The sequence below is a fragment of the Passer montanus genome, unplaced genomic scaffold, assembly GCF_014805655.1.
Source record: "Passer montanus isolate IOZ18808 unplaced genomic scaffold, ASM1480565v1 scaffold29, whole genome shotgun sequence".
NCBI lineage: Eukaryota > Metazoa > Chordata > Aves > Passeriformes > Passeridae > Passer > Passer montanus.
The window spans coordinates 4,467,482-4,494,037 of record NW_024367596.1 but is presented as its reverse complement, the minus strand read 5'-3'; the positions used below and the strand labels follow the sequence as shown (position 1 = coordinate 4,494,037).

At 41.5% G+C, this 26,556-nt stretch overlaps 1 protein-coding gene across 2 annotated transcripts in view; it reads right to left on the bottom strand.

Annotated features, from left to right (window-relative positions):
* The window catches only part of FNDC3B (fibronectin type III domain containing 3B), a 184,437-nt gene that overhangs the window by 72,620 nt on the left and 85,261 nt on the right, over positions 1-26,556 (bottom strand). For both annotated transcript variants that reach the window (XM_039713674.1, XM_039713675.1), the window contains 3 exons: positions 19,930-20,006; positions 12,374-12,617; positions 11,167-11,451 (listed from right to left, as the gene is read on the bottom strand). In XM_039713674.1, coding sequence (XP_039569608.1) covers positions 11,167-11,451; positions 12,374-12,617; positions 19,930-20,006 — 606 coding nt within the window. The remainder of the gene's footprint in view (positions 1-11,166; positions 11,452-12,373; positions 12,618-19,929; positions 20,007-26,556) is intronic.

The following is a 26,556-nucleotide window of genomic DNA, read 5'->3' as shown; positions in this document are numbered from 1 at the left end:
TTCCCAGCTGGGTCACTGACAGCTCCACTGCATCCCAAAAGTGGAGACAAAGCCACAGGCATGGCTTTGTCTCTGTGACTCCTGTTTGTCCCTGCTGGGACAGTCACACTGGGGCAGAGGTGGGTCCTGCTCCCTCCAAGAACTGAGGTGGAAAGCACAGTCCCTGATGAAGACAGAGTGACAAGTCTCCAGTGTGCCATTTTAAAGTGCCTTTTGAAATCCTGTGTCTGCTGCCCCATGACAGTGAGGAAATATTTTTCTCTGAAACACCATCCCCAGTGTAGGGGGACAATGGCACCAGTATTGAACACAAAAAATTTACTTCTTCTTGATGTTCAGAAATATGACCATAGGCAATTCTGGCCACAAAACCCTTTGCTAATCTGCCTATTACACAATAAGAGCATTTTCCTGATCAAACACAAAACTAGCAAAATAACCTGCAGAACTGCATATTTGCACAGAAAAACAATCACACAGCACAGCCAAAACAGACTCCATAGGAGTTCCAAACTTGCTGGGGATTAAACAGAGCTCCTCAGCCAAAATTAACATCTTCCTTGGCAGTGAACCTCATAAAGCCACCGAGTTTGCTACAACAATAGGAAGGCAGCACAGCACTTCCCCAGTGCAGAGGCACAGCAGAACCCATCACGGACTAAAAAAGTTTTAAGAAAATAACTGCAGGCCAAATTTTGCACTCAGTCACAACTCCTCAGCCTTGCTTAAATCAAAGAAGAAATGCCTTCTGTAGATTTCATGGTGGGCAATGCAAAGTGATGTGGGATGCTGGGTTTGAGCAATAACCACTATTTCAGAGTCAGAGCAAAGCAAGCCTCTACAGAAAGCAAGCAGGGAAAACTTGCCCAAAAATATGATAAAAGTAGGAAGTGTGTCATCTTTTCATTGTTCTTGATTTTTGTCTAAGCATTTACATTAAAGCAGAAATTTTATTTCTGTGCACTATGTACACTATTTGCACATCTTTAAAAGATGTTAGATTCCACAGGAATAAAAGTTGGGTTTGTTTTTTTTTTTTGTTGATGTTGTTTTGTTTTGTTGGTTTTTTTGGGGTTGGTTGTTTTTTTTTTTTTTTAGATGCAACCATTCCAAATCATGGTGCTAGAAAGGCAAAGATTTTTCACGAAGCCTGCACTGAGATCATGTTAGATTCCACAGGAATAAAAGCTGGGGCTTTTTTTTGTTGATGTTGTTTTGTTTGGTTTGTTTTTTGTTGTTTTGTTGGGTTTTTTTAAAATACAATCATTCCAAATAATGGTGCTAGAAAGGCAAAGATTTTTCACGAAGCCTGCACTGAGATTTTTCAGTGGCAACCTAGTGAGGGGGCTGCAGTTACAACACTTTGAATGAACCCCAGCCTAAGCTCTTCTGTCACCAATGTAAATTACTGACCTATTTTTGCAGGTGAAAAGTATGATACAATGAAATTGCAATGAGTGGTGGAGGAGATCACAGTAATCCCAGAAACCAAGTAACATCTTTGTCCTTCCACTCAGCCCAGGCACCAGGGCTCAGAGATGGGGGAAGGCAAAGAGCTTCCCCTCCCTTCTTTAAATCAACCCAAACACCTCCAGACTGACAGCAGAACAGAAATAAATTATCTTCCTCATGACAGATGACAATCAACTGACTCAAGCAATCCCAGCCTAAATTGTTTTGCAGTCATGTCTGAAGGATGAACTATGACTATATGAGCTAGAAGGATATTAAACAGAATGTTTAATAAAGACTGGGGGCTAAATTTATAAAATGAAGAAGTCAAAAAGGCTGATGTAATCTTATCTGTGCCCTCTTATGCCTGAGAAGGGAAGAATGAGTTCAAGAATGTTTAAAAAACCCGATCTATAATGTCTGTACCAACTTCCTACTAGTGAGCTGAAAGAAGTGCATGGGCAATTAGCAGCCCTGTATGGGACGAGGCCAAAATGTGATCTTGGATATTGGCACAACCAGTTTCACCACTAAGAAACCTTCCAAATATTTAAATTATTTCACAGAAATATCCACCTGATTACTGTTTGCTGGGGAGGATTCAACAAAGCTACAGGAATTTCAGCTCATTCTGGATTTCATTGCTGAGATGAAATTCAGGCACAAGTCACATGAATTGCAGTAAATCAAAGCAGCTGCTTCTAAGTACAGCTCCTTAGAGGGGAAAAGAAAAACAAGGAGAAAAAAAAGCCAACACAAAAACCAAACTCAAGCTTCAGGACAACATCTTTTATAATAGACCTCAGAGAAAATTGAAATGGCTGCTTCATTTTAGTGTTTAACCCTTCTGTTAACTGCAACACTCAAAGCATCAACCTGCATTAAGATTCCTCCTCCCCTTAAAAGCAAATATACTGAAGGTCGCAAAAACTTCAGAAATTAAATTCCACCCTTCCTCAGAAAAGGAGGAGTAACCAATGGGGTTTGAAGCACAGCCTAAGAGAGTTCGGTAAACAAATCCCATTAACTTCAGGGGGACGTGAAATTTCATTTCACCACCTTTGCAAATCCAGCTGGAAACACAGGCGGACATTGTTCAGAACATCTGGCTATACAAATAAGTGTTGTTCATTAAATCATTAGACTTAAACACATTTTGTTCTTTATAGTCTGGAGGGAGGAAATGTTCTACCTCTTCCCTATAAATACCCTCTCCTTTTTGGCTCCGTGTCCCAGATATTGCCAAATAAGGGAAACACAGTTCCCTTCCTTTGTCGGTGGTCCTTGTTATCTCCTCCATGCTGGTGAGGATCCACTGCTTATCTTGCTCTGAAGCTCTCAGATCTTGGTGTAACTCTTCTCCCCGTCACAGGCATTTAATCAGTGAGCATTTAAGCAGGATGAAAATGTACTTTGTGCGATTTTCAATTTTTTTTCTGTTGGGTGGGCATCCATAAATTATGTAAACTCCTAGGAAAAAGGTTCGGATTTCAGTCTTCTGGATTTGACTGTCAGTTGCAGCAGAAGCTGCAAATTCTTGAGAAAATATGAAGATCCTCTGGGGGAAGAGGTTGTGCCTTACATCATTCAGCACTGACTTCCTGATAAATGATGGAGCAGACAGTGTAGCCAGCTCGCCCTGCCAAGGAGATCCTGCTGGCAAAATGAGGCAAGGGAGGGATAAAGCAGATGGGAATAAAAATATGGGAGCCTACAGAAACTGATCAGGATTGGGAAAAACAGCTTTGAGGTAAAACACCAGCCACTGCCAAAAGGGTTTATGAGCCTTAATAAGGTCAAACACGAGCCCTGGAGCCAGATTCCCTCACTCTTTACTAGACATGCCCTACATGTTCCTCAGTGGACTTTGAGCTGTGTTTCCTGTAGTTAGCGCACTTAGGAAGATTAGAGAGCTTCTAATGAGATTTATTTTGTCCCAGCTGCTGTGATGAGACTGAAAAATGTAACCAGAACTGCGATGACCCATTCTGCCCCACGGATGGCCCAGAGCCATGGATGCCCACACCAGCAGTTCTCAGAGCACCTCATAACCATGCTGGATCATTTGTATCCACACTGTCCTGGTGTTCTTTTGCATTTTCAGGTACAAAAAGCCTGAACAAAACCAAGTTTGAGGCATTTCCATTCGCCTTTAAAAACAGCTGACATTGAAGATGGGAGAATATTGTGCAATTAAATTAGGAGATGCTCCCACTTAGCTGATGAAGAGAATCCCTTATCTACAACTTCTGGTGCCAGAGTTGTGAAGCTGGTTCTTTAGTCTTTCAAGATAAGCGCACAAAAATAGAGTGTATCTCCTCTCTCCCTGTGTCAGCCCTTCCCAGCTTGCAGAGCTCTGTGCTAACAAAGCAGCGTGCTGTGGAAGAAGTGGGACTGCCATGGCACTCAGGCTTCCCATAAACTTTGGGTTTGTTCCTGCAGTATGGATACAGCAAGAGAATACCTCCCTGTCTGTGACAGGTCACACGCAGACAAGATTTCACAGGCTGGCAAATTCCTGGAAATTATCTGCACACAGGCAACTTCTGGGAAAGAGTTGGTCAAGATGCCTGAGAAGGAAGCATCCACGGGCAGCTCAAAGCAGAACATTGCTGGGTTTGGAAATGGGCAAAGCTGTGGCAGAGGCAGGGAGGGCACTGGGCATCACTTGCTTTCCAGCACCATCTGTGATATTCAGCTTTTACCCTTCTCCATCAAAGCCCCCACGATTGAAGTTAAGCTTCAAGACAGCAGAGGAAACAGATTTGTTTCTCTCCCTCAACAGAGTTTATTTCGGTGAAGCTGGACAAACATTTTAGCCATTCTTGCTGAAGAAAAGTCACAAATGAAGCCTGATCTGGATAAATTCTTGCAGGCACACAGAACTTGGGACTGTACTCTACCTGAACCCTGCAATATGTTTCTAATACAGCCATCAGTCTGTATAAAACTCACTTAAGTGGTTATTTTACGTGACTATAAGGCAAAAATATTATTTGGTGAGAATCTGTGTGGCCCAGCTAATGGAGTTCAAGCTGGTACACAACAGTGTACCTGACACTGATAATCACTTTGTTTACTGCCTGAACGAGCAGTTCACAGCCTATTATTTTAGAGAAAATACCAAAGATAAAGACTGTTGAAGAAGCAGGCATACTTCCAAATAGAAACAAACAAAAGCACAAGCTCAGTCATGATGTGGGAGATAAGGTCAAGGCACGAGAATATCACACTGGAAATTCTGGGTGTTGCAAATGAACACTGGTTTCTCAAGTTCAGACTATGCCCTAATTAATGCATCCTATTTCCTCTCATGCATTAAAACTTACAGGAAAACAGCACAGAGCACAAAATCTATTTCTAATGAGATATAAGTCTGAAGAATTCAGACAAGTAGTATTAATGGCTAAAACTTTAAAAAAATGCAGTAGGAACAGTAACACCATTTAGATTTCATGTTTGTTGCTGATCTATCCTCTCAAGATTCCACACGTCTCTGGTTCCACTAAATATTATGTTTCATGTTGCATTATTTGGTGTAATACTAAAATTCACTCAACCTGACAGATGTCTTTTACTCTTCTGTGTGTTTTTTCAATGCTATTAATAAAATCACTGTGTCAGTTTTGACAGATTGCCTCCTGAAAACAATCTTATTGAAACTCCTTATTTTATAGAAGCAAGTACATTTAGGGACACCAGAGAAGCTGCATTTAACATAGGGGTATTTTGTACAGCAGCAGAAAAAACATTTATGACCAATTTTGTCTGTTTCTACATTGGTATAATAAATGTTATTAGCATGTACCAAATCATCAGTTCCCAGCTAAAATAACATAAAATTTACATGTATTGCCAGTGTTTCTCAGCCTCTTTGCTTACATGGACCAAAAGTGATGAAAATACTCTTCTAAGCTTTTAAATCTAGAGGATATACAAGCACAGATAAATGTATGACTCAATAAGCAAAATGGATTCAGGACCAAAATAGAAAAGAATTGACAGGATCTAGAATGAGTAAGAAGAGGAACTTCGCCTTGTTCCTGTCTGCACTGAATCACAGCTCCTACAATTTACCTTTAGTTCACAGGCTTTGGATTAAAACAACAACTTGATACAGTTAAACAAAAACAGAAAAAAACCCACACTTATTTCATAAGTATATTTAAATGTTACACGGAAGATGGGGAAAGAACAGGATGGGGCTGTACCAAGAACACCTCAGCTCTGGTTTTTCATGTGTCACCCACTCTGCATCACTTACCAGCACCTTGCAGAGCATGCCCCACCCCATTCAGGGATACCTGAGGGTACTTCTTCACCTCAGAGCTTCTGCTTTGCCAAGTTAAGTACTTACTGTAAAACGTTTCCAAATTAAAACCACCATTGTCAGGAAGTGCTCTTGCCAAGCCCATTCTCCAATGCATTGCCCTCAAAGAAATGAGCACACGGAGCTTCCCACATCTCCTGAGAAACTTCCAGCAGCAGGAATTTGAAAACCATGATTTTCAGCTTCCAGAGTAGCTGGAGGCTCCTTCAGTGCACAGAATCAGATTTACAAAACCTCCACAACAGGAAAGCAACACCTCTGAGGCTTGTACACATATGACACTGGAAGCTGATCATCTGTCAATAGCCTTCAACAGCTCTTTGAACTATTAATTGATTCTGGTGGTTTTTCCTCCCTTCTCCACGTGTAAAGCACATCAATGCCACAGAGCAGTGAAGTGCACCCCAGACTCAGTGCTCCTCACTGGGAAAGCAAATGTGCTTTTCAAACCTGGGTTAGATGAGTTCACAGACAAGAGGGCAGCGAGTGGGCACCAAGGACTGGGCAGGACTCGACCCTCCCTGGTGCCTGCCAGGTCTGGGTGCTGCTGGAGGAGCCGGAGCAGCATGTGCTCCTCCTCAGCATCATCTTCATCACACTCCTGGGCTAGAAGGGCTCATCTGAAGCCAGATCTTCTCAAATGAGGACGAAACCTTGTTCAGCAACACTTTCACAAAGGCACACAAGGACCAGCCTGGAGGCAGCTCCCTGCCCAGGCTGGGTCTGTTTGTTCTGGCACCCAGCTCCCACCCAGCTCCTGCACAGGATGCACACAACAATCCATTGCCCACTTCCCACTTCTACCCATTTCAAGTGGTTTACTTTTGGCTGTCTTAAGCTCTTCAAACTTCAAAAAGGATTTAAAAAAAAAAAAGATTTTATCTCATTTGAAGAGAGGAAAAAAAAAGATGCTTTATAAGGAAATAGGCAAAAGCATTGTCAGAATGCTCAAAACTGCTTATGTTCCCACAGTACTTGCAGCCACACAGAGAACTTCTTGAACTACTAGGTCCCTGCATGACCAAGAAGGGAGCCACTGAGTGCATGAGAAGGAAGTGACTCAGACTGAAATTCATAAAGGACAGCATGAATGGGACAGGATTTCCGCTTACAGCTCTTTTTACATGGCAAGGCTCCTTTACAAAAAAAAAACCCAGCCCACAAAAAGCCTAACCCTGCTCCCTCCTGTCCCATTCAGTTTTTAAAACAGCTCTGTGGAAAAGCTCCAGTATGGATTTTAAATGAGAATCCCAGTATCATACCTCCACTTCAACCTGTACAAAACACCATCCATCATCCCAACAGAAACACTCAGAAGAATTCAGAATCCCAGTATCATACCTGTACAAAACACCATCCATCATCCCAACAGAAACACTCAGAAGAATTGCTAAATTTTCAGTCAATTATAAGCAGTTTCTTTTTTTTTTTTTGCCTTAAAACAGCCTGTTTCCAACATAACTAGAAATTTTTATTTACAAGTGCACCACCCAACACAGCATGATGCAGTCAATGGAAAAGGTCAGAACTGCACTTATATCCCCAATGTGAAACCATGAATTTCCTAGTAAAAAGGGGATGCTGCTGCTATAGAACCACCCTGGGATATGAGCACCAACTTATTTTTAATGTACCATCATGTTGTACCGAGGTGCACAGGCTGGATCCACAACTGGAGAGGTGACTGAACAATAATTTAACAATAATCCAGAGTAATGTACTTAATTTCAGTACTGATCACATTCAGAATTGATGATTTATAACCCCATTTCTTCTACCAGTGGTGAAGCAGATTTTTGGGGAACCCTTCCTTCTTTTAATATTGAAGGAAGCTGGAAGTTATTGATACATGGCAGAATTTTCCTTGAGCACTTACTCAATTTCATGGGCATAATACATGAAATGGGAATAGATATCGATGGGAAAAGTACATTTTAAAGTTAACTATCACGCATACTGTGATTTTTCAGGGAAAAGGGTTGAGTCGTCCTTGCATTGTACGCTGGACATTTTCTTCAATATTATTCACATGATCCCAGAATGGTTTGGGATGGACCTGAAAGATCCTCTTGTTGTAGCCCCTGCCACAGGCAGGGACACCTTCCACTATCCCAGGCTGCTCCCAGCACCATACAGCCTGGCCTTGGACACTGCCAGGGATAAGACAGCCACAGCTGCTCTGGATAACCTTTGCAAGGGTCTCCTCACCCTCACAGGGAAGAATTCCTTCCCAATATCCCACCTAACCCTGCCCTCTTTCATTTTAAAGCCTTTTACCCTGTCCTGTCACTCCATGCCCTGTCAAAAGCCCCTCTCCACCTCTCTTGTAACCTCTTTAGGGGCTCTAAGAGGGGCTCAACCCTCTCAGTCTGTGTTGATTAGGAAGGTGTTCCATCCCCTCTATTGCTCCTGCAGCCCTGTAATAACCCCATTCCCAGCAGAGTGGGTGTGCTGAGGAAAGGAGTAGCACACCCCTCAGAGAAATCACCACCAAAAAACAAGGAGCAGGACAAGCATCACTTTAAGCACAGGGGCAGCAGATCCAAGAACAGAAACTCCCATCTTCCCTGTCACAAACCCCCCGTGTGCATCATCTCTCCCTGCTGATGAAAGCAGACACTCCAATTGCCTCTCTGAGCATCAGCCCAGGAGCAGCTGGGACTGCAGGGAGAGGTGCCCCTGGCGAGCTCCCACCCACACTTCCAGCACTCAGGCAGCTCCTAAATTTTGCTTCAGCCAGCCCAATCCCTCAGGACAGCAATCCCTGTCAGGCTGTAGCACTGTGTACTGACACAAGCTGCTCTCTGCAGCAGCCAGAGCTGAGCCTGCTCCAGCTGTGTCTGGGGCTCCTAAAGCCCCCTCCCTCACCAGCAGCTGGATCCCAGCACTGCTCCATCATCCAAACACCCCAAAGAAGCCAACTCCACTGCAGGAGCACACACACCCCACAGCCAGATAGGAAATGACAGGCCATCAAGCATATCACAATCCCAATTCAAAAATCCACGCAAACAAAGCCCTCAGCTCCAGCTCTCCTTCACCTTACTCCAAGTTTTACTGCAAATTCCTGTATTCCTACTCCTCTCCTAAAGAGTTTTTTGGTTAAGTGGTTTTCTAAATAAAGACTTATCCACAAGTTTTATACATATACATACACATTTTTATATATTTATGTATCTAAAAATAGGTTTTCCAGGCTATTCTGCAATTTTGGAAGCAGCCACACAGCACCATCAAGTTTTTAACTATTAGCAGGCTGAACAGATACACATCCACAAAACCTGCAAGTTTAAACCCCTTTGCTACTTGTTGCTTCTGACACATTCATTGTTTGGCTATTCCAAAAACTGTCATCTTAGCAGCATAAATCAAATTAGCAACTGTGCCCAGACTGCTGATAAATCTCACCCTAATTACCTGTGTGGCCAGGTTAGTCAGGTATTCAGCAATAAATCCCCAAATTATTAAAGAAGAAACAGAGAAGGTAAATATAAAGCGACAGATATGATTAGAAGCTTGTAAATACCAAGTGGGAACTTATTTTATTTTAGGGAGTGCTTCATGGGAGCCTTGAAGAAACCTCTAACTTTTCTGCAGAAATCTGAATGTAAGATTACATGTATGAATATAATAATACACTGATGTAAAAAACCTCACATTTAAGCTCACAGTATCTTTTATTTTTTTTTCTTTTAATATGAAAAAAATTCTCCTATTCCTCCTCTGGCCATGAACTTGCTGCAGATGCTGATGCAACTCCAGGGCTGCCACTTCTGGGTGCAGGTGCAGAACCTAATTTTAAAAGGCAGGGGGGTGGGACAAGGGATGCTCATTTGCACATCCTGCTGTTAGGGACTTTTCCAGAGCTGGGGAGGACTCCATCCCTCGCTGTCCCCAGTCTGAAGGCAATCTCTGGCTGACAGGACTGGATGTGCTGTAGCCTTGACTCCACTGATTTTCTTGGCGTTTTAGAAGCCCTCGTGCTCTTCAGCTGCAGCACAGCAGAGCAGTCCAAAGCAATGAATTAGACCGACACAAGGGTTGCAGGAAACCCTTAGATAAGATACTTTTAAATTATTTCTAGATTATTTCAGAAGGGATCAGCCAGGCTGACTCAGTACCCACTGAACTAATATTTTAACACTATACTTTTTTCCAGTTCTTTCACACACGTGCTTCAAACACCTCATGTGTTCCACCTCAAATAAACACCTAAACAAGAATACTAAAGTTTACATAAGCTGATTGGCAAGAAATAACTATAAAGTCTAATGCAGTGCTTCATTTTCCTGGATTACAGCATTCCCCAATATAGCTCCTTGCAGATTCTAAAGACCCTGAAGCACGTCTGCAAATCCTCATTCCTTACCATGCCAGCAGCAATTTTTCCCCCTCTTTGGCTACTGATACAGTTAATTTTCATAACTATTTCTTTCAGTTATGTCTCACACGTAAAAGTACAGAGGCATATCAATATACACTATAGACAGATTATGGAAAACCTGTGTTTTACGCATAAATTAACTGAAGATATTTCAGAGTGCTCTACATTATGAATATCGTGGACATGCTGGTTTGGTTGCTACGTCAAGGTTTGCTCAGGCAGCTGCTGCTGTAGCAATCAGCAAAGAGACAAGTAGAGAGGAGAAAGGCAGGTGGGGATAAGGGATTATAACAAGTTACTAAACTAAATTTAGGTGGAACTGTATACAGACTAGCTTGTGATAAATGAGATTTGATTACAGTAAAGCATTGGGTTGTTCCTCTGAAGTTTTAAATTTTTAAATGGCAAATCTCTGAAAATGCTGAAGAAAATTATTTCAAAAGTAGCCAGATTTATTTGACCACTATTTCCAATGACTAGCATTAAGAAATTTCTTCTCAGTTCTGTTTTCGACTAATCTTACTTTCACTGAATTTTCATGTAGAAACCCCTTGGTTTTTCAGCCATCACCTCTGAACTTTCTAATACCTTTACCAGGTTAACCTAGGATATGCAAAATAGTGGTTCCTAGTAGTCAGATTTTGGTTATAGCTTAATTGTCCATGAAGTTTTCTGTAAAGTGCCAAGATGCTTCTCCAAAAAACAAAATAAAACCAAGACCTCACCCATAAAACACACTTCTACTTCCAACAGATAAAAAGAGAACGATGCTGCATCTACCAAGGGAGCAGTCACAAAAGATGGGGAGGCACTGGGCTCACCTTACAAAACAAACACAGCCCAGCAAGCCCGGCGCTGGGATTTGAGTTCACACCGCATTAACGCGTGGGTGGGAGCGTTTCTTGGCACGGCCACTGGACCCACACAGGGGAGGGCCACAAGCCGGAAAGGCGCAATAAAAAAAGGAATTAAAAATAAATAAATAAACCCCTCTTTTTACCGTGTGGGTCTTGTTCATTTGACTTTGGGCTGCTCCTTGCCCTGCGCTCTGGTTTCTTCAGGGCCGGGGCTGCCCCGCCGCCGCTGCTGGCCCCGTTGTGGCTCTTGGCGTAGCCGTTGTACACCGTCGTGCAGCTGCCTATATGGCTCTTGTAGATGGAGGAGGGAGGGCTGTTCAGGCGGTTCTGGCGGTCGATCTGCCTGTCTTTGAGTTTTTTGTGCTGTGGTTTGCTGTACTGGTCCTCCCTGGTGATGTAGCTGGACATCCCATATAGTGGTATGATCTCTGAAACGGAACGGGTCACCCGCGTTAACTCAGAACAGCAAAACAGCTGAGGGGTTTTTCCCCAGAAAACCAAATTTCTGGCTATCTCCAAATTAAATTACACCAGCTGTTCCTGGAGACTTTTAAAAGAAAACCCTTTTTTGCAATGAATTTGTATTAACTGTGCTCCTTTGATGACAGAATTTTACTTTGGCTGAGTATGTAAAATACCACTATTAGGGTGATGTTTTTCCCTTCCTTTTCAGTCTTTGTGTTTCAGGGACACAGATTACAAGCAAAAATCCAGACAGAACTGATCTTTTGGAAAAAGCCTTCATAAGCTCAGAGCAATTTAGCATTTTCTTCCTCAGGGCCTGACTGGCCAGAACAAGCTGAGATGTGCTGGTTCCAAGCTGCCAACCCTGGATTACGTGCAACTTAACTTCTTAGTATAAATAGACTTAACAATCATGTCAGTTGTGCTCCACAAGGAGAGAAGTGCAGCATGAAGTAGAAGCTTTGGGAATTAAAACTATCTCTAAAAGTTTGAGAATTATCATCAATATCATGTACATTCTTCAGATACACTTCATTAAATACAATCCCCACTTCCCCCTCCATGGATGGCTCTTTCCTAACCTAAGGTGGGTCAGCTTGCAGGGATCACAATATTTCCTGATTTTTTCTATAATTCAGTCTTCCTTTTTGTGCTTCACTTCGGGTGTGAACCTTGAAAACATCATGCCCAAAACAGTTCTGTCTTTAAAAATACATACTCATAGCTAAAGCCCCCACTCAGGATATTAAAGGAGGCTCCATCCATGTAACAAAGCCACTCTCTTAAGTTCTCCACCTCATTCCTATACTCTTGGCTCCCCCAGCCCTTAACCCTTGCTGAACACAGGTGTCAAAGGCCATTCCCAGTCCCTTCCTCCCAGCTCACCTTGCTCTCCATATATTGTTGGGGGAAGATGATGCTGCGGGAAAAACTGTGGTGGCATGTCCCCAGGTCCAGTGACAGGAGGGTAGAAGGCTGTGTGGGAGTTGTGGATGAAGTGGGGATGGTGTGCCAGGTAGGGGGGCAGGTGGTGGGTTGGCGAGATGGCCGAGGGGTAGCTGGGAGGGAAACACTCCGGGGACTGCGGCGTCACCACCACCCTGCGCACGCCCGTGCTGTCCTCGATCACCTGCAGAGAAAGGAGCACGTCAGGCAGCATCTGAACCAGGCACGCCTCTGGAACAGCACTGTTTACAGCTTGTCCTCCCGCTGCAAAGCAGCTGGTCATGGGGTTTAGCTTCACGAATAAACACAATTCTAAAATTAATATCAGCAGGAATAACCGCGGTGGCGACGTGGCTTTTCCTGGAGACTCAGATATCCACACTAATCACTGGGAGCTGTACTGCTGCTAGTGATAACTATGTGGGTTAAGGGACAGAATAAATAACCTGCATTTAGGGAGGAAAACAATTGAAAAAGGAACACAAAGCACCAAAATAAGCATACTCATTGGGACTGACCTTACATTCTGCCCATAAAATTTCTATCATGGATTTTGATGGCGCCCTGAGAATGGAGTTAGTAACACTTTGGAAAGCAGCTGGCACTGCTGTGGTGGAGAGGATGTGTGTGTGCACACAGGCATGTACTCTGCAGGAACCTGCTTTGCTGGCCTACATCTCCAAAGGAGCTGCTCTGTTCATAACAGGTAGCTGCTCAGGACAAATCCCAGGGCAGAGGGTTTGTTTCTGTTACAGAGCTGGTCTATACAGCCACACAAATCAGCTCTGGGATATGCATAACTTGGCCCCTAACGCCATAATCACAGCATGTAAAAACAGATGTAGGAAGGTGGAAATGTGCTTAGGCTGAAAAATGTTTTTCAGGTTATAATTTTTCCAGAGTTGTATTTCTGGAGAACAGTCAACCAGCCAAATTTCAATCCAGACTTAGGAACCAAGCTTTTCTTGAAGCTCATCCAAAAAACTTCTACCATTTCTTAATTTAAAAAATACAACCACGTAAGAACCATTACTCTCCCTTTGACTCCGTATGCTGGCATGCACGAGGTGGAAAAGCATGAAGGAAGGAAGCATCATTTAATTTCATACAACAAACAGGTTGTTGAGAACGTCATTTTCTCTAAACTGACTGATGGCACACAGATGGAGCAGTATCTGTGAGGAATATGTCATATGTGATAAGAGGCACCTGCTGCAAGATGCTGCCACTCTCAACTGATTCCCACACCACCAGCTGGGGTTATACAGCAGCAGAGGAGACTCTGCTGTGGATTGCCCACACTCCTCTCGTCACATCCCAGTGTCTTTAAACCACAAAGGGAAATCTGTACCCTGGAGCAGAGGAATGGCACAGGCAGTGGCTGTTTGTGCCACACAGGACCAGCCCTGCCCAGGGGCAATGCCCACAGCCCTGAGCAGAACTGCTCCAGCAAACAGCTCCTGCCTCAGGCACCAGCTGAGCAAGGCATCACAGGGGAAAATCCACCTAGGAGTGGCTGACCCAGTTCCTCCCCCAGGCCAGGTCTGCCCTCAGGTTCTCTGCATTTATGCCTGTTAGCTATGGGATGTGACCGTGGACACAATTCCTGTGGCTTGGCTGGCCTCTGCAGAAGACAATTTTCTATAGAAAGTTAATTCAGTCACTTGTAATATGTCACATTAAAAATACATCGCTTGCTGAGTAACCAAAATAGTAATTGTTTGGCTTAACATACTTGATTCTACCCTCAAAATTTACGACTTCCACAAGCAATTTGTCAGCTGCCAGCTTTAAATTTCAAAGACTGTACAGAGTCCTCAGAAGACAGCTGAATCTCAGAGATTCAGACTATCACATCCTTTCAACTGCTGCATTTTCAGGCTTCCCATCTCTGCTACTGGTTCTGCTCCACAGCATCTCTTATCCTGTTGCCAGGTCTCAAACCTGCACTGAGAAACCTGGAAAAGAGGGAAACCCTTTTCCGTTTAGCACATAGTCAAAAAACAGAACTACTTAGCTAGGACTGCGCACAGAAATGCTGGATTTAACTCCCAGACTCGGATTATGCTGTAACTTAATTGAGAGAGCAAGTTCCTGCATCCTGATGTGAGAGGTTTTCATCGTGGCTTTAACTAGTCCAAGCCTCAAAGCCAACTCCAAGCTCTTATCTCTGCATCTAGACCAGCTACATGTGCCTTTTGTGCTCTGGTGAAAGATGAATATATTAAGGAACAGATTTAGACAGAAAGCTTGTACACTGAGCGGCACATAATGTAAACCATATTTTAAATTATTAGGATTCAGCTTCCTGAGCTATCATCTATAAAGCAGGGAGGAAAGCTCAGAGTCTTGTCAAAGACCTTTTTTGATGAAATTACCCTGCTAGATGAAGCTATAAAATATCAACAGGATGGAGAGAAGCCAGAGATGAGGGGATAGAATGGAAAATTTCAGCTGGGAGGAACCTACAACCACCAACTATTCCAACTCAAAGGATGAGCCAGCCTTCCAAATTACTTCAGTTGAAAAGCCAAGACACTAATATCTTTTATTTGTTTCCTCCCAGGCCATGAACGCTGACAGCATTCTTGTTATTCCACGTGCATACATTACAAATGAACACAAAAACACAGGGGACCTTGCAAAACCCACTTTATTTCCCAATCCTACTGGGCATTTTCTCTTTAAACTAGGAGTTATTGATATATATGTACATTTCTGAAGCTCTATATACAATCTTTAAGTACACTATTCAGTCCTTAACAAATCAAAGTTGGTAATCTGATTTATGTGTTATTTCCAGTAGGTAGCTATAAAGACTGGGGATATCCCTGGATCTGTAAAACCTGCAGTGAGTACATTGTAGTAGTGCCATTCTGGGAGACAACATTCAGTTCATCAAAGACAGATAAAGTCAGTTTTGATACATTAATGAAGAAAACATAACTTAGCAGAGAGGCTCAACTCTGCTATTTTAAGAAGAAATATGCAATTCTTTGTATCTGTATAAAACCATTTGTCACAAAGATCATAAATTAATCCGGAAATTGCTAAACTGTCTCTATTTCAGTGCTAAGAATCAATAAAATCCTAATCCCTGTTGATGTCTCTAGATGCAATGGGAATATTAAAAATAATTGCTATTACTAATCTTAGTGCTTTATATTTAGAGAAAACAAATATCTCTGGTCATTTGGCACCTAGAAATAAATTTCCATTATTTTGTGGGGGTTTTTTTGAACAGTTAGTAGGTAAATTGGTTTTTGCTGGTATTTTTTGAGCTTGCTTGTGTAAGTGGCAAGCCTCCTCAATAACAATACTATTATAGCATAGTTCTGTGTGGGTTTTTTTCCCATATTTTAGGGAGCTTAATTGCTACATGAGTAGGTGATGATCTTTCAGGGCAGTCTGGGTTGACATTACTCATACATAATAAAACTGCCTCCCCCATTGGTTGCCACATTTGGGGAATGCCATTTTAAATGTTATTTGTTTTCCAGTGCAGATATCACTGTAGTAACTAGAGATAATTCACGTATTCAAAGTACATCACACTGCTCCACGTTGTCTCATTTTTCTCCACTGAAATTTATTATCACACTCTAAGGAAAAAGAAATGTTAATTGCGCCCAAGTAAATTGTATCTGTGTTTTGTGAGATCCAGTTAAAGAAAGAGCCACCCTCATTCTGTAACACACCTTTACTGTATGGGTTTATATGGTAATACGCAAGTAATTTCCACTTATTTTAAAGAAAAAAAAAAATCCAAAGAACCCTTATTTCAACTTAATATGGTAGATTCAGCAAAGACGTCTGGAGCATGGCCACTGGGTGGACCACAACCAATACTTCACAAATTTCACAAACTAATTTGAAACTTCATTCATAAATCAATCTGTACCCAAAAACAGTACAGAATGAGCTCATCCATGAGGCACTTGGATGTCAACATTTTATTTATTCATTTAATTTCTTAAAGATGCCAATCCGAGTTCACGCCAGTCGTGGCAAGTTTGCATCACTATCTTTAGAATCCATCAGTATTAAATCAAACACCAAATTAAATCTATACCTTCAATGTGGAAAATAGATAAACATCTAGAATGCTGGCAAGCACATTGGGGTAATTCAAATCTAGAATGATACAGTTCTTCAGGACCAGTGCCCATGAACTCAAAAGGATCATCACTTCATGGCTTGCTCCATGTGAGATCTGCACAACCCTCCTTCTGTTCAAAGCTTTAATGAGGATCATCCTGTTAAAGGATTGGCTGCAGTCTACAAAACACCCAGAGCAGCTCTGTGAGCAGTAAGACACAAAAACAAGGAGATTGTCACTAAAACCTGATGCTAGCCAAACTCTTTTTGGAGAAGAACACCTCTCTGAGGGGACAGGATGTGCTGAGGACCAAAATCCTCATTTTCAAGGATGGGATTCATTTTCTACCATTTTCAATGTCATTTAAAGATACTCCTCTTCCCAGAAGTTATGGTTTAGTTCTGCAAATGCCATGTGCTTGGTGCAGGAATATTGAACTGCAGGACCATGGCTCACATTCAGACCACAGAAACCCCATGACCAAAGGAGGCTCTTCAACACATGTGCACCTCATGGTCCAACCAGTAAACTTGTCCTTTAGTCTTAAAATATCTCTGGCAGAGAGCTCATATTAACAGACCTGTAAATAAAATCAAAAGTGGAGTTTCATGCCAAATTTTTTGGTCCAACTACAGACATGTAACTTCTCAAATTCAAGAGGAATTGCTCCAGATTTATTTCAGAGAGAGCAGTCCTCAGCCAGTAGCACTAAACAAACATATTAATGACCCTGCTTTTTGGTATTTTCATTTCTCTAGTTCTCCTGATTAGAGCACTTCAAACCCTCCTCCTCTCCTCCCAGACATACACTGAAAAACAGGAACAATCCAAGAGGATATCCCCAAATTTAACACCTTAGCCTCCAAATCCTTGATCTCACTTAACAGTTAAAGCCAAAAAAGTTGACATTGCACACATTTGATGCAGATTTCTCTGCCATGTCACCTTCCAGAACCAACTTTTACAGCAGAGATATTGTCCACCAAGAGCACAGCAAGGAACTTCTCCTCTTGTCTATATTTAACTAACCCTTAGCCCACAAAGAACTGCAGGGACATGAACCCTGACCTGATAGCTCCTTTCTGCCAGAGGTTTATCTTAATGTCTCTTTCTGTCTCTTTCAAGAGCTGGTCTGTTGAGAGCAAAACCATAGCATGAAAGATTTGAACTGGTGGTGTGTATTTGCTTTCTATTATTTTCCTGGATCACTTCCTGCCCTGGCTAAGCCTCATCATTGGGAACATCTCCTTAGCACCAACACACCCAGCTCCTAGTCACAATTATTAACGTGGTCCTTGAAGTCTAGAAAGAGAGACTGTGTTTGTGCTGCCTCCAGTGGGGCTGACCTTGCAGGGCTCACATCCTCCTGCCAATTTTTCCAAAGAGGTGATGAAGCACCACATCAATCCAGGGTTGCAATCATTCGATAACTCATGTAATATTCAGGGCTAACACAGCTCACACAGGCTTGGCACAACAAAATGGAAATAAGATTTCATGCCTTTTTTTAATAGGCACTGTTGCTTCTCTGCAGGGGCATTGCTTTCTGCCTGACTCTTAGATGTACACTTTGGGGACAAATCAAGCCCAAAAATCAAATATATTTTGATTCATATCCCAGAGTGCATTAATTTGCTATATGGCCTTTCCCTTGACGTGTTAAATTTAAGTTGTGTTCTAATTGTTTATCATAAAAGACTGGGTTTAACTGTGAAGCAATAGACAAAAGCAAGAGCAAATAAGGCAGAGACATTTATTACAACAAAGAGCTAGTTTCATTGCTGCAGACTTTCAACTGCTATTTAATATGAAGCAGTCTGAATGGCAAGAGACTCACCACAGAACAGAACACACATTCTGCTGCAGAAAAGTGCAGAATACAGAGTTTCCCCCTATAACTTTACAACATATTTCCAGCTCCCTGGAAAAATTGCTTCAGAAGAGGGTTTTTGGTTGGATTTTTTTCTGGTTAAGAAACTACTTAAAGGCTTCTTTAGTGGAATTATTATGGTGCCCCACAAAAAGCTTTACAGAAGAACTGGCCTCAGACAGAGATACAGCTGGAAGACTTTCACCCCTTTGGTTTGGAAAGCATTCCAATTACACCCAACCACTTATCTCAGCACAGAGGTGGAGAGGTAGAAACATTTTAATATTAAAAAGGTGTTAAAAGTTATTTCAAAGGAAGAATAAATCTTTAGATAAAACTCTGTATGATATGGGCCAGTCTGTTAAATTAGGTGAGCCCATGAGGAGCATAAAGCAGCAAATGCTGCCTCAAAACTCCAACCACTCCCCTTGGGAGGGCTGAGGAGCAGGAGGACCACCCTGACATCCTCCCCTCTCTCCTAGGCTGGCTAAGAAATTCCCTCTTACTTGAAGCATGTTTTCACTCTGTTCAGAAGTCAAAATACCACAGAGTGATTGCTGTATTTTGTGGGATTTAAGTATGACGCCATCCACAATTTTTCAGAATTACACAAGCTCACATGTTTCCTGGGGAGGGGAAGAGACTCCAGGACATAATCTATTTTCTGCTCAACAAGATGCCAAACTATATCTACCAAAAGTTCTTATGCTATTCATCAATGATATCTGAAATACTTCGTGTACTTTTAAGGAAGCTTTTGGTCCAGGTCTCAGGGAAAATGGTGACATTATTGGATTTATTGTATTGATCACAGCTGTCATGCCTTATACCAATCTTTTTTAGGTTTGGTGGGTTTTTTTTGTTTTCCTTACCTCAGGAAGAGTCCAAGCTTTGCAGAAGATGGAAGGAACAGACTGGTAATCTGAGTTTATTTACACAGAAGAGCAGTAGCTGTTCAAGAGTTCCAAAACCTAACAGCTTTGCGAAACCTTTTCCATTTTTTCCATAAATAGATAGTTAAATCACATTTATTCTTGAAAACACACCCAAACCCCACAGTTCCTGCTATGCTGCAGGATTTCTGCTGGGAAGATACCAAGGATCAACTGCGTATTTTATAGCTACAGGGGCTCCTCCTCCCACTTCCATGGTCTCCTACTCCTTCTGATTGTCACACAAGAACTTGAGGCATTACCCAACATCAAGGACTTCTCCCCCTCTCACAAACAATCCAAGCTGCATTTATAGGCTCAGTCTGTGTACAGAGCTTTTGCAGGTGCCCAAACCCCAAATCTACTCCAAATACCAGGGTGTGAAGTTGCACATCCCTGGTCACTCGTGCAAATGTGGGTGTACTATCAGTCAAGTGCACCAGGCATGAAGATGTATATCACCATTTTCATTAAAACTTCTAAATTACACTTCAACCAAGTAGACTTCTCTATATGGACCAATGTTTTTGCATTTACATTTTAAAATTTGGCTTTTTTATTATTAATAGAAGTGTTAATTCTTGAAGAAGCATACCTGTGAGATATAACCAGGAGGCACATGAATAGGGGGAATGGATCCATTGGGTGACATCATGGGAACCTCTGCTGGTCCTAACAGAAAAAGAGTAATAAGATATCAGTTTTTTCAGTTAAAAAAATAGCATAATGGCTTAGAAAAGGTTAAAAATAGCTTTACTTTTGAAGCCTACAATAACAAAATGAGCAGCTCCACTAATTTCTGGTATATGGAAAATGCCTTGTGCCATCATTCTGAGAATAAGATCATTGTTCAATGACTTTACCATACATTCTGCTGAAATAATATTTTCATCATAAAACAGCTAGAACATAGACTTTGTATTACCCACTGATCAACTTATACAGCATTAAGCAGTAACACAATATGTTCTTTAGCAGCCCACAATTCCTATATTGAACTCTGTTTAAGTTATTCTTGTCAAAGACATAGGAGCAGGGAACAAAGCAGAAACTGTGTAGCCTGGAATTAGGCAGCTCCCAAGGAAAGCGTCCAATTGTAGCAAAAAAAAAAAAAGTCACATATGTGAAAAACTATCTATCTATTTAAGAATGCACAAAGACATCATTCATTATCTCAGCTATTCAGACTAACCTTGGAATGTGGTTATACAAGCAAGAAGCTTATGGTTTCCACTCTGAAATCCAGCCCTGAACATGCAAGTTCCATTTTGAGGCACCGAGTACAAGTACAACAAAGCAAGTGCCATAACCACTGTGCTTCTGGAAATGGAGCCTCACAGCTAAAAGAAAGTGTCTAGATAAAATGGAAATAGTTCTCTCAACTGCTCACTGATTCACCCATTAACTTTGGGAACATCACATGGAGCAGTCCGTAAAACGAACCCCCCAAACATCAGACAGCTGTTTGCAATCAGAGTTTACTGCTTGGAAAAGAAAAATTAATTTCATTCCTTCCTTATTACATATTAAAATCTGACACTGAACTGTTAATTAGCCCGTTTGCCCCCATGCTCAGACACTTGAGAGGAGCTCAGCAGGACCCTGCTCCTTGTCACTGCAAGCTGAATTTCAGCTTTGACTGACAACACAAAAGGAAACTCAATCACCTTCTCTGATGGAGAAGCCATTCAACATCTCCAAACCATATCACATTCTAGGGAAGGAAGCTGAGCAATAAAACATATGAAGCACTTCAGGCACAGATGGGATGCAATGGCCTGTAGGAGTGACTGCTCCTAAAATTTAGACTCCTCTAATGAAACCTCCAACAACAAACTGAGTCACAGTCTGTTGTCTGATATCAGCAAAACCAGTCCACATTAAATTAGCAGTCATTCCCTCTCCATCTGCATTTTTATACTCCTGCTGCTTCTGGTACAATCAGCAGAACTTCCCTCCTCCCAAAATCCAAGTTACAGGCAGGAATCCATCTGAGTTATTTTTACCCCCTCTTATCTTGGTTTGTTTTCTCTATCCAGTTATTTACAGTCTAACCAGCCCCTACAACTTTTACTACTCACATCTAGGTTTGAAATATGGTAAACCAACATCAAGTGTATAAGGCAAATGGGAACTCTGGAGCTGAAACTTAAACATTTTGGATCTGGTTTTGCTGGACTTCATACTTTCCTACACTTAATTATGTGTGGAAATTTACCTACACTACAGGCCCAGTAAGGGGAAAAAGTTATTACTTATTATTCAGCTCATATGGATTTCTCTCTTACCCTGTGACCCTCACAACAGTATTTGTCTTCACAGACAGCCAACAATTTTAGTGTCAATGGAAAAAATTCAGCCTGAGCAGTATATGATTATTGGGAAGGAGCTGCCATCTAAATGGCTTTATTTGAATCCATCAAAATATGAAGTGACAATTGGTTCAGAACAGAAATATTGTTTGAATAAACGTGTTTTCCCAATCAAAAAAAAAAAATCTCTGCACACTTCTTTTGAGTTTTTTATTTCTCTCTGAATCCACTTTGCTCTGCACACACTGCCAAGTTTTGCTCCACAGTAAGCTGGACAGTTCATAAAAGGTAAAGGCTGATATTGTGAACATGCAATGATTCTTTTTTCGGGATTTAATCCACATTGGATTATCTCAAGAGCTGCTCAGTTTTTCAGGATAGAACACGCTTGAAAATATGTAAAATGAACAGTTAACAGTTATGCAACACATTCCTTGTCAGTGATTTCTCAAACTCAAACTGCAAGAAAAACTGTTGATATAAATTTTAAAATCCTGAGTTCACCATTTAAACACACAATAATTTAAATATTGCATGTAATGTTGCTCAGTAGAATAAAGCTTTATCCATAATGTGTTTCAGCCCCTCACCAAAACTTCTTACACGTGCATTGGCTAGTTGTTCTCAAAAATAGCTACTCTGACTTGGAAATAAACCTAAAATGGAACAGTTTTGGAGTTTCTACACAGAGAGCAGATATATACAACAAATAAGCAGCACGGCATGGCTCATATCTGTCCTTCCAAACCTTGTGCCAACTGCTCATATGGAGTAGTGATCTACTTGCAGGAAGAAATCAAACTCCCACACTGATACTGTTGACTGTAACACTTCCATTCCAACAAAAAAAAAAAAAGTAATATTGTGTTTTATCATCAAAACGTGCACCGTGCAAGATGAGTCTTAACCTTGCATATGACCCACAAACTGTTAAAGTCATTTGGATAACAGGTTTTAAAAGACTGACAGCCTGGTGATTTGCAGCTAGATTTTGTTTCCACCGCTTTGATTTCAGGGTTGGCCAAATGACTTTAGCACACATTATTGCATTCCTCTCATCAATGGTATCAAAACAACTTCAAGTGGTAGTAAAATAAAGACCCCCACCTCCACAGCTCAGTGAGTCTCAGCAATTATTCAAGATTCTTCTTGTTGTCCAACCACTCCCTAATTAACATTAAAACAAAACCATATCTTGTTTGGCTTGAGTTTTGTTTGGTTGGTTTGGGGTTTTTTTTTTAGTATTTTTGATTATTTCAAATAGTTTTGACCTGTTAAAAAGCAGAACTTTAGAGGAGGATGTTTCTCAGCTGCTTGTATTCACAGGTTGGATGTAAGAACTTTATACTCTTGGGAATCACAGGTTTTAATTGAAGCTTGTGGCTCAATACAAAGTTTCCTTTAAAGGAAAGTAATGGAAGGACCTTTTCTCCTTTCTATCAGAGATACTGCACACTCACTCTTGGGAATCACAACTTTGCAGGTTTTAATTGAAGCTTGTGGCTCAATACAAAGTTTCCTTTAAAGGAAAGTAATGGAAGGACCTTTTCTCCTTTCTATCAGAGATACTGCACACTGCAGTGAGCTTGCTGGAGTACTTTTCAAACCTGTTAACAAATGCAGATTGTCTGCTGAGTTCCTCATGAAACTCAGCCAGCAGTGCTTGGCCACCTCTGCTGACAAAGCCAGTGGCCAAATTCCACCCCGAGCTCCTTTCCCGGGAACACAGCGCATCTCCTCTGGCTCCTGGAGGGCTGCCCTGTCCAAAATGCAGGTGCAAGGAAATTATTCTCCCTCCTCTGAAAGAAGAGAAAAGCAGAAGCACCAGGCTGGAGGCACCAATGTCCACCTCAGCAGGCAGGGGACAGACCCCACTTGTCCCCAGCTGGCAGAGCACAGTTTTCTAACACGTTAATACTTAACAGATTAAAACCTGGAATAAGTAAAAGAAGCAACTCAGTCTTATACAGTGGCAGAACTAATTAACACCCTGACACCCCAGCCTGAGCCCCTCCTCCTCTTCCCAAACACCTATTTCCTTGTGCTGCTCTGTCACCCCTCTGATGGCTTTAATCTGATTATTTTAACCATTTCAAATAACCAGCAAGGTTTTGCAAAAATAACCCCTCTGATGGCATTAAAGCTGACTATTTTAACCATTTCAAATAACCAGCAAGGTTTTGCAAAAATATTGCCCTTTAAAAAAAAATACCTGCACACTTAGTCTAACAAAAATGACAACAACCATTCTATTCCTTCTTGTGCCATGTTTTATTGGGTGATTTTATTGCACATCAAAACAGGGCTCCCTTCCACCTCTGTCTCCCACTTGCCCTGGCAAGAGGATGTTCCTGTCAAGCAGAGACTGACAGTGCTTCAGGTCATTTTATTCCTTCTGGAATAATGTCACAATGTACTTGAGAAACTTCTGTCCCAAGATTTTCAAGGCTAATTATAGTTTCAAAAAAAACACCTGCACACTCAATCTAACAAAAATGACAACAACAACCATTCTATTCCTTCTTGTGCCGTGTTTTATTGGGTGATTTTATTGCACATCAAAACAGGGCTCCCTTCCACCTCTGTCTCCCACTTGCCCTGGCAAGAGGATGTTCCTGTCAAGCAGAGACTGACAGTGCTTCAGGTCATTTTATTCCTTCTGGAATAATGTCACAATGTACTTGAGAAACTTCTGTCCCAAGATTTTCAAGGCTAATTATAGCCTGGGTTGCAATCCATGACAATTTCAACATTCTTGTACAAAACCAGTTTTGGAATAAGTATGTTTTTTTTCTTGTTCCCTAGTGACCTTTAATGCATGCATTAAAGATCACTTTAATCAGTTTTCTTTCCTTAAATTATAGAAGCCAGAATCTGGCATTTCAGTTCCTCCAGCTAGAGCAACACTTCTTTCCCATTTCTCTCCTTCCACATCATAGGGCAAAGAAGTCATTTTATCACACCATTATCATGAGTGCTTAGAGAGCATTGCTTTTATTTATTATGTCCCCTGTAGAGTATTTTTCACATCCAGCTCCAGCACATGGGCATATGTTTTACACAGAGTTTCTAGTGACTGTTTTGCAATTACCCAACTCTACCAGGCTTCATTATGAAGTTCCCATTCTGAGAGCAGTTACTGGAAGTTTCCTGAAGTTCAGGAATTTCTCAGCCCTGTTTCCAGCAGACTTCTACCAATTTACCATTTCACACCACAATACCTGCACTAGGAGAGAAAACAATATGAAATTTAGGGATTTTGCAATTGAAGTTTGAAAGTTAAGAATCCTGTACATTTTAACAAGAACCTACTGAACTAGCTAAGTGAAAAATTAAATCCAGGGAGGTAAATGCCTTGAATTTTATAAAGCTTAACAGTTAAAATTAACCCATGAAAAATTATTCTGCCTCTTCCTGATCCTCAACAAAACTGGTATCACATCTTTCACATGTGGCACTTCTCAGGAAGTAAATTTATGGAGCAAAAGGTGTGACAGAATGAAAAGGAGAGATAATTAAGGGCAAATTGGTCTGCTTTGCTAAAACAAATGACCCAGGGCTTGCTGACCTTGGCTGGGACCCAAGGGTTTGCATTTTCACATGGATGAGCAGCTGTTCCGGAACAATTTCCTCAATGAAACAAGCACAAACAGGCTCCCTGTTAGGCACACGTGTCTTCTCCCTACACTTGGTTATTCTCAAAGCAGCTTACGGACTAAACAAGGTGATGACAAGGAAAAGAAAAAAACAAAACAAAACAACCCCGGATCCTTCCATTCATCTTCTTTCCTCTGCAGCAGAGCTGTGGGGACCATTCTTCCCAGCCTTTTGGCCACAGCCTAGAACTCTTAGTTAGCACCAGCAAACATGAGCATATCAGAGCATTTGGTAAAAACCTTTAAAACAGGATGTAAAGAGCTTTCACATACCAGCATCACCACAATTCTGAACTGCACTCTCTCCTAGACACGAGTTAATTTGGCCAATAATTTAACTCTGCTCATGTACAGTACAAGGCAGAGTCAACTCCCAAGTGTCTGTTCAAGTTCCTAGGACACAGTGTCTTAAATCTGCTGCTGATCAAGATCTAAATACTTTGTCCTCAAATCAGTGTGAATTTGTACATTAAAGCTGCTCTGCATTACAGAGAAATGGAGTAGCAATATTAAGTGCTTGAAGGGTTGACAGCTTTAAAAAATACCTTTGGAGAAGTCAGAAATGGCAGAAAAAAATCCCATGCTGCATTCAACCTGCCAACGGCAGGGTAGTGAAAGGTGCTAAAATAATGTTACCTGTGCTTTGATAAATGCTAAGAAACGTGTCCAGCACTTGGGCATCCCCATGGCACCAGCTCATGCCTGAGACAGGCAGCAGGCAGTTTTATCCTGCTTCTCCTGACAGATTTGTCAATAATTTTAAGATGACCTCATCTACACACCAAGATGCGAATAAAAGGATGCCTGCCATATGACCATTCACATTCTGGCACCTCAACCGCTTATTTTATATTCAGGTCACAGTTTAGTAGTATGAAGTGATTCCTTCACCTTTGAAGAGTACAAAAACGTTACCAAAACCCTCAAGTTTAACAGAAATGGTTCCATGAATTTCAAATTATCTTGGATCCTGCAACAAATGACTGTTTAAATGCAAATGGAACAGCTAAAATGAAAAAGAAAAATCAGCCTGAGAAATCCTGCAGGTGCATGGCTTAACCACTGAGCACAGTCACCTCCTTACGTGCACACACTGTTTGACAGTGGAGATTGAAGCATTTTAGATGTAGGTAACACACACTTCTTGAACTCCTTGTGACTTGTATGACCACTTAATGCCTTTTTCTAAATCCCAGGACTACAAATATACCAGCTCTTTACTCACTCTCACAGACTGTCAAGTCGATTTGCCGT